At 40.3% G+C, this 8,752-nt stretch overlaps 1 protein-coding gene and 1 long non-coding RNA gene across 4 annotated transcripts; both read left to right on the top strand.

The window, feature by feature from the left end:
* The first annotated feature begins 503 nt into the window (after positions 1–503).
* Positions 504–4,125, top strand: LOC115012981 (uncharacterized). Of its 3 annotated transcripts, none has more exons than XR_003832751.1 (4): positions 504–1,149; positions 3,507–3,596; positions 3,721–3,856; positions 3,986–4,125. It is a non-coding gene; the product is annotated as an uncharacterized LOC115012981 (long non-coding RNA). The 3 variants fall into 3 exon arrangements; XR_003832752.1 differs by having other exon boundaries at positions 3,475–3,596; XR_003832750.1 differs by lacking the exon at positions 3,507–3,596.
* Positions 4,126–4,256: 131 nt separating this feature from the next.
* On the top strand, positions 4,257–7,488 carry LOC115013756 (V-type proton ATPase 116 kDa subunit a-like). The gene is made up of 3 exons (XM_029440239.1): positions 4,257–4,372; positions 5,407–5,617; positions 5,845–7,488. Exons 1-3 carry the CDS (start codon positions 4,257–4,259, stop codon positions 6,010–6,012), a joined length of 495 nt encoding a protein of 164 aa, XP_029296099.1. The 3' UTR covers positions 6,013–7,488.
* Positions 7,489–8,752: the final 1,264 nt, after the last annotated feature.

The following is an 8,752-nucleotide window of genomic DNA, read 5'->3' as shown; positions in this document are numbered from 1 at the left end:
CTCATTAATGAGAAGGACTCTTAAGGAAAGAGACCTCATATGAGGTAAGGACTCTTAAGGAAAGAGGCTTAAATGTAAACGCATATTTCCATGCTGCTGCTTGTTTTGAATCAAAAAGTGATATACAGCAAGAACAACACAAAAAAGGCCACTTTTTATGTAATAACAATAATGACTGGTCTATGATTTAATTTTTGTATGTTCCTTTTGGTGATAAGTGAGTGTCACAAAAATAAAAAATAGGAAATGTGTTTTAATTTTTCTTATTTCTGCCAAGGACACAGAAATGATGATAGTTGAAGAATCACCCAACTGCTAAAAGACAAAAAACATGCATAGGCAGAGACAGACAGCTGTTGAAGCATGATGGTAACAATACTGTGATGAACCTTATAACTATCATCACGTTTTCCCTGTTTATGTTTACTGCACTTTAATTTTGGTTCCTACCTTTAAGGTACAAATTCATAGAGGCGGAGCTAATCTGCGGCGTTTGTATAACACGGTTTATTTAAGCGACGCACTTGGGGATCGCGGCTCCAGATCAATGCAACATAGCGTGAGTTTGCGATCTCTTCAAGTATAAAGCTCAATACATTTTAAAAGACCCGAAGAGACTATACAAGTGGGTTCATGGCCGCTGCAGTGAGTGCACAGACAGACAGAGGTAGGCAGAGCAGATAGAGAGGAGGACACACCCACACGCGCAGTTTATTTTCACATGTCGGCTCTCTGTCATAGGGCGGCAATTTTCTTTAGCTAATTTAGGATTAGATAACACAGGTTATTTTACACACAAACGAGTGTCAGACACCGTTTTAGTAGTGTACAGAAGTGCATGTTTGCTACTTTAGTGAATAGGATGCTCGTATTCTCCTGCCGACCCGGTGCTGTTTGACACTTTTCCCCCTCCGAGCTGGATTCACTAACCGGTGTGTTTTCTTACCGGGGGGAAGTTCGGCTCATTTGAACTTTTCTGGCCGTAGCCTACTTTTGCCACGGAAATGGGACCGCGCCAACGGGAGAGCGTGTCCGCGCTTTGTAGTAAAAGTTTGCTTTGGACTGTGCTGATACTCTGGCTGACCATGTTTGTTGACGGGACCTGGAAGACGGGACAGCAGTCTCTCACTCCTCAGTCTATCAGAAAAGGTAAGGAAAGCAACCACTCTATAGTCACTTTAAATTTTTACAATGTACTGTACTGTATGTTAATCCTCAATTGTGCTTTTACATCCACACAATAACCCTTATTTGCCTCTGCAGTCTATTTTAAACCTTTTTGTATCCTCTTGCCAATGACTCTGCAGAGCTACTCCCATCTCCATCCATCTACCAGCTCCTATTGTCTTCCTGACAGTTGGTTTCCAGCACACATTGCCGACATCTGCCGACTCCCGTCCTTATTGTTATCCCTGTTCATTCACCCAACCACCCGCTTTGTGTGTGTGTGTGTGTGTGTGTGTGTGTGTGTGTGTGTGTGTGTGTGTGTGTGTGTGTGTGTGTGTGTGTGTGTGTGTGTGTGTGTGTGTGTGTGTGTGTGTGTGTGTGTGTGTGTGTGTGTCAGCAGCAATGACTCATCAGCTGCTCCTTCCCAGCGGTCAGGGTGCTCTTCAAAGCACCACCTTTGGTCCTCACATCTGTCCACGTAAAAAAAACCCTGCTCAGATGTGGATCCCAGTGGTGAAGACAGGATGCATCTTGAATCGTTATTGTTTTATAGTCCGTAAATGAGGGCGTGATGCCTGTAATAAAGGGCACAAGATTGATAGTTTAAGAAAAGATCATTGAATGAAAACGGGGATGAGATGGTGAAATTATTGTTCCCCTCTGCAATGGCGAGGGTGTTTCTGACAAAGAGTGACACTAAACACACAGGCAACCAGCTCTGCTCCCCTCCTGGACAGAGCCAGTGTTTGGCTCGGAGACTAGCCAGTGCTTAATGATGAGAGGACTTTTCCCATCTTACAAAATTTATGCTGTCAGGTTGAGAGTGTGTGCTGTGTGTGGGCCGAATGTGCCTGGAGGCTGAACCCTCTTCTCTCTCTGAGACCTTTTCTTCTGGGTGTGTCCAGGTGGCTTTTCAGCGCTCCCAGCCTCGCTCCACTGGCTCACCTCTCTGCTCAGCTCCCCTGTCACTAATGGCCAGCGGCTTGTGGACATGTTTACTAAACACAAGCAGCTGGGAATTCACCGCATCTGGGCTTGTTCTGGGAAGGGGAGATGAGTTTACAGCTTGCTGCTGTTTGTAATTGACAAACAGAAGGAATTTCAGGATAGACGGAGATGGAGCTGTTGTTGGTGTGAGTCAGCCACCGTCTTCAGATACAGAGAGGTCAGCGAGTGTAAGGTGACATAAGAGGAGCTCAGTCCACCTGCTGTCTAGCCTCATCTGTGAAAGCAGCAGTTTGTGTGTCAACAAAGCCAAACAGTGGCAGTGGGATTTCAGAGAGCAGAAGATTCCCTCATGGGCATTAGCAACTTGACATTGAATGAACTTGACTTGTCTTTGGGGTTCAGGCACTTCAAAGGAAATGGATATTAATTTTAGCAGACTGGGATTCTGTCACAGGAAAACCTCCTCTAAGAATCTCCTCCCGCACCAGCCCTGTCTTCACACAGTGTTTACCCAAATCAAAGGGGATTAACTACTCTTGAGTAATTTTGCATTTGCTCTGTAGAGGAGCTGATAAAGTGTTTGTTCATCCTTGTCGGTCTTAACAAGAGCTCAGTACACTGAGGGGTTACGGAGGTAGCTGCTTCTTTATTTCTTGTCTGGCCCACTTCTTTATCCTCTTGTCATGGTCTGAACCTTGTGGCCGCCCTCATTCCTCACCCATCTTAACCATATCCACGTTTTCTTTAAGCATGGGAATGAAGATGACAGAGATTCCAGTAGGCTGAGCCCTGAATGGCTTCAAGCAGAATGGCTTTAGATTTAAAATAACTTAAAATAATGTATGTGCTCAAGGACAATTTTCTATGGGTATTAAGAAGCAGTCACCAATTGAAAAACTCCATTAATCACTGGCGGCTGATACGTTAATCAGGATGATTCTCAGGGAGTGAATATACCAGAGTAGAGCTGCAGTGATTAGTCCAATAATTGTCCCTTTCTAAGCAAAACATTTCTCAAATTTGATTGTGCCATCTTCAATGTGAGGATTTGCTGCTTTTCTCAGTTTTAGATTATTGTAAACCGGATTTCTTTGGCTAGACAGAATAAGACCTTTTAACACGACTCCTTGGAAACATGTTGGGAAACTGGCTGACATTTTTCTGATGTTTTTTTGACCAAACAATTAATTAAAGAAATAAAAGATGAATTGATCATGAAAATAGTTGTCAGTTAAAGCCCTACACTTTTTAAGAATATTAAGAAATGCAATATGATAGCCCACCAGCCCTAATATTATCTATTAACTTCATTTAATAATGCTTCAAATTATTAGTGTGTTTTACACTATTCTCTTATAGGCTACTCTGGTTCTTTCGGTTTTTCCTTGAAGCTCCAGATTATTATGACTCCAGGAATGTCGTATTCCCTCTCTCATCATTAATGTTGCTGTACGCCTTGAGATTGCTTTTAGCTTTGAAAGGTGCTTTACAAATTCATTTTATTATTATTATTATTATTATTATTATTATTATTATTATTATTATTATTATTATTATTATTATTATAATATTTAGTTCTCTCCTCTCCTTTCTTCCTGTCTGTAGGTGTGTGCGCACGTGTGTGTGTGAGTCAGCTGCGAAGCCCCGCCCTTCGCAAAACGGAGCGCAGCGCCCCTCCAAGACAATGGTAGGGGAAACACTGATGTCTATGGAGTGGGCAATTACAGAGAGGTTAACCCCGGTGAGTGAGTGGGATCCTTTTGTTTTTCCTGTGATTTTTTTCTTTTTTGAAAGATGTGACCGCAACATGATTGTGATGCAGAAAAATGAAGATCCTTTTTTAATTGCAATTTTTACTTTTTATTTGTAGCTCCTTTCACAATCATCACTTTCCCATTCCTGTTCGCTGTGATGTTTGGGGATCTGGGTCACGGAGCTATCATGGCTGCATTTGCTCTCTGGATGGTGCTGTACGAGAACAACCGCAAACTTAAAAACACCAGGAATGAGGTAAGCGAGTGCTCCAACGCATTTATTTACACTAATACTCCTACTGTGGCATACAGTGTGTATAATGTGTAATGTGTATGTACGTGCAGATCTGGAACACATTCTTTGAGGGGCGTTATATCATCCTAATGATGGGCCTCTTCTCCATCTACACCGGCCTGATATACAATGACTGTTTCTCAAAGTCCCTTAATATCTTTGGTTCTGGATGGAGTGTGAAGGCCATGTTCAGAGAGGAGGTGTGGAAGTGAGTACTTCATCACGAGACAAGTGTATCATTGTAACGGTAAAGAAACAGAACAAATTGACCCGGTGAGTAGAATATATTGAAGGACTAGTCATCATGAATCACACGATTTGTCATAGAATACTTCAGATATATACTGTACATGTGCATCATTGCTTCTCATCATCGTAGTGGTTTTAAAGAGCCTATATCATAATCACAACCCCATTAAACATGTCACCAGCACGTGTGTATTTAAAGTCACACATGCACAAGCATGTTTTTGTGTACCTGCAGCCGAACCTTCTCTCTTCTGATACTAATCCCCCAAACTCAGGATATTTGCTAATACTATTTAACAATCTGATGCAGTGCATTTGAAAATCTTTATACATCTCTGTGTGGAACACATGATCTTCTTTTATGCTCAAGGCCGCATGAGTGCAGATATAAGTTCTAAGAGAGAGAACTATAATCTTCATATATTATTATTATATTAACAGTAAAGACTATGAAACGTATTGTACAGCAGCCATGCCTAGTGCTGGTGCAGTACATTGGATCAGGGCATCAGTATTAGAAACAGTAGGTAATGTTAATCGCTCAGTCGCACATTGTGTGGAAAAAATGAATTGAGTTGAATTCTTGCAATGAAAGTTATTGAATCACTTGTATAGAAATAAGAAATATTAGGTCCTCTCCATCCATGCATGACTGAAGCAACGCACAAAACACAGCTAGCTTTTCTCCATGGTATTTAAATAGCATTGCTGGACTTAATTTGTTGCCAATAAAACCTACCCATTATATAATAACGTATATGTCATCTTTCTGTGCACAGATTTGGAACTTGGCATCCAACCGTCTTACATTTCTGAACTCTTATAAAATGAAGATGTCAGTGATCGTGGGCATCATACAAATGAGCTTCGGGGTCATCCTCAGCACTTATAATCACTTGTAAGTACCAGTGTATTTAACCTTGTAATGCCCTTTTATGTTAGATGTTATAGTGTTTCTTTAATGGCCTGCTTTATTTTTGTCAACATAAAAAGGCACTTTAGGAAGAAGTACAACCTGTACTTGGTATTTCTCCCTGAGCTCCTGTTGCTGCTGTGTCTGTTCGGCTACCTGGTGTTCATGATATTCTACAAGTGGCTGGTCTTCACTGCCAAGGACTCCCGACATGCTCCAAGCATCCTCATCCACTTCATAAACATGATCCTCATGCAGGGTGACGCAGTGCAGCCCCTCTACCCAGGACAGGTGAGAAACTAGGATAGGATCTCTGTGCCTGTCTTACTGCTGGGGAAACCAGTCTACCTTCATTGGCTTCACAATGGGAGCCATCGCCTACGAATGTACAGGATGAGCATTCCAGATGCATTTCTGTCGGTGAATGTTTTACCTACTGTGTGAAATAAGTTTACAAATATTTGTTCACTGACTGTGAAATGTACAAAATGTGTAGTAGCTTCTCTGTGTGTTCTCAGGGGTATGAGCGTGTGCGCCGTAACAGTGAAGAGGAGCTCTACCTGATGAGGGCTAATGACCTGGAGGAGGGCAGCAGTCACAGTGATCTCTCCACTAGAGGAGAGCGCCAGACAGGAGGTCGGCACAGAGAAACTAGATGGTTGCCCATTAATCTTAAACTTTTGTAATAAGAAAATAGGATTTGCTATTTAAATAAAATAACATCCACCTTTTTTAAGATTCCTTATTTCCTTTGATTATCCTTATTTATTCATTTTGGTTTCCCATCCAATTCCTCTCTGTATGTAGTTATTTTTTGGCATAATTGTGTATATGAATGCGGTTATTTTTACTTTTCAGTTTTGGCAAATTTGGTTTCCATACGCTGGGTAGTGAGCCACCTTACACTTACATAGTTCTTGCTCAACTTTTTGTTACACTGACTGCCTTACAGAATTACAACCAAATGACAGCATACTGTATCATTCTTCAGTTCCCCTTGTGTTTTTACTTTGTGGTACCAAAATGGTGCAAAGGATCTTTGACTTGTCAGTATTGAAAAGTGTCTGGGCAGTTGTGTGATGATGAGATGTATATACTTTTACAGAATTATTTATTTATTTTAAAAATATTGTGTCAGAATTAAAGATGAATGTCAATGGGGATATGAGTTTTACTTTTATGCATTCACAGTGTTGCCTATTTGCCCACTTACTGTACAATTTAACGTTCCATGCATTTGCCCTTACTTTGAAAGATCCTTTATCCATATCCAACTCAGTGGCCGGGTTTTATTTAATCTCATTAGGAGAGCATTGAACAATGTACTAACATCATGCATTAGTAGTAATTGCTCATTTGTTTGTATTGTATGGGATTGATATTGGTATTTTTTGGTAAGGGAAGGAGACCTAATTGTTGTTTGTTGTGGTAGTCACGTTTCTTTTTTTATTGGGGCCAGTGATGTTTGATTAATAATTATTTGTAGTTGACAGCGGTTGAAGGGGTATTGTAATTTCTATTAATGCGGCCCAATTTTTGCAATTCGTTTTAATATTAAGAATTAAAAACATTTTAATTGACAAACACTCCATGTTCATGTTATTTTGAGAAAATCATCCTCATGTTAAGCCAAGAATGTGCAGTAACCGTTGTATCTTAAATACTATCTGTAATTCTGGAAAGGTGATCTTTTGTGTTGTTTGTTTTTTTCAATGTTGCTTTATTTGGATTTGAATTGAATACACACTCACTTTGGGTTATGTATATATTATGTATCATGCCTAATAACCTTTGTAAATATGGAGCAGTTTCTTCTTTATTAGCAAAAGTTATAGAGGGATATTAATTCTTTCAACCTGCCACAAAACGTAACCCCCCTCTATAATGCATAGCCTCTACCCTACCATTAAGTGTTTTATATACTTCAGATCCTGACTAATAACATAGGTGAATATGTAAGTTTTTTATTTTCTTAAAAAAGGTTACGGGATCATATTGATTACAGACTGTACTTTCAACCTACCACAAAACATATTTGTATACAACGTTTGCTTTACGATGAAAACGATAAGGTTGTCTTGGTTTTTCAGTGGACTTATTCAATTCCGTGCGGAAGAGGAAGTTCGATAACACGTACAGAATAATAAAAGCATTTATTTTGATATGAGCCATGTATTACTTTGCAAAACCTCGTTGATAAAACAACAATACTAAAAGGATACGATAACATCTGACATGTTGCTATTTTTAATTTGCTTTGGTGAAATTGAAGCTCAGTAAGTGACCGTAAAGCGTCACCATGGGAACACGTTTCCCATTTTTATCTCCCAACCATAAACGCCAAACGTTCGGTGGTTACCATGGCAACGCCAAACAGCTAAACTTCGGTAGGTGGCAACCGCAAGCTAATGTTGACAAACTTTAAAATGACGGGTAAACCAAACAATTGTTTACATTTTTACGTTCTTCAACTGCTAACTCATTGAAAAATATGGTTCACGACGATTTACGAGTGGAGTGGATCCGAGAGTGCGTCTCTGCCGGTTTCAGCTTGCCGTACGGTCCCAACTGCTTCGATGAACTACTCTGTTTGGGTGATGGAGAAGAAGAAGAGAAAATTATCCGCTTTTTGAACGTTGTCTCTGAGGAAGACTCGCAATCATGTCTTCTGTTTTTCAAAACTATAAGAGAGGAAGAAATTGAAGTTGAAATTCCAGGCGGTAAGTTTGCAAAGCTGTAGCCCCATTGTACGCCCCTCGTGCAGCTATCAGCATACATTCGGGTCACAGAGGTTGTATCTAAAAAGATTATGAATGCTAACTTGACGGTTGAGTGGTCATTTATTTTGAATTGTGTTAGCATGAGGACACTAATACTTTAACTACATCGTTTCTAGCCACAGAAAGGAGGACAGATGGAGACTCTTCAGATCCTGACTGTACCCAAAGTGGAGCAGAGATGACCTCAGGCTCAGAGGAGATATATGAAGCAAGTCCCAGCCATGTGAGATCAAACTTTAATTCCATCCCTCTTGTGGTAATTGCTTTCAAATTGTGGCTGTTTTATGAAATAATTTGTCGTTTGTTGATGGAGAGGGAGGAAAAAAAGTGCAACACATTTCTGGTATTGTGTTTTCAGGGGGTCGAGGTTAAAGTTGTCTATCACATTGAGCTTCATGTGGCAGTAAACAAATACCCAGAGAGATTTTTGAAATCCAGGGTGTTCTACTTTATGAGGAACACAAAGGGTGAGAAGCCAGATCTGTATCATTAAAAGCCTCTATTGCACATACAAAAAAATCATCTGACATGTTGTTTTTTGTGTTTGAAATAGAGACTATTGTTGAACCACTGGATATGACGGAGGCCAGGAAGCTGATGTCCAGTTTATTTGACATTGGCATGCATAGTGGAGACCCTCTTCTTG

The sequence above is a fragment of the Cottoperca gobio genome, chromosome 9 (assembly GCF_900634415.1).
Source record: "Cottoperca gobio chromosome 9, fCotGob3.1, whole genome shotgun sequence".
NCBI lineage: Eukaryota > Metazoa > Chordata > Actinopteri > Perciformes > Bovichtidae > Cottoperca > Cottoperca gobio.
This window is presented reverse-complemented; position numbering and strand designations above follow the sequence as displayed.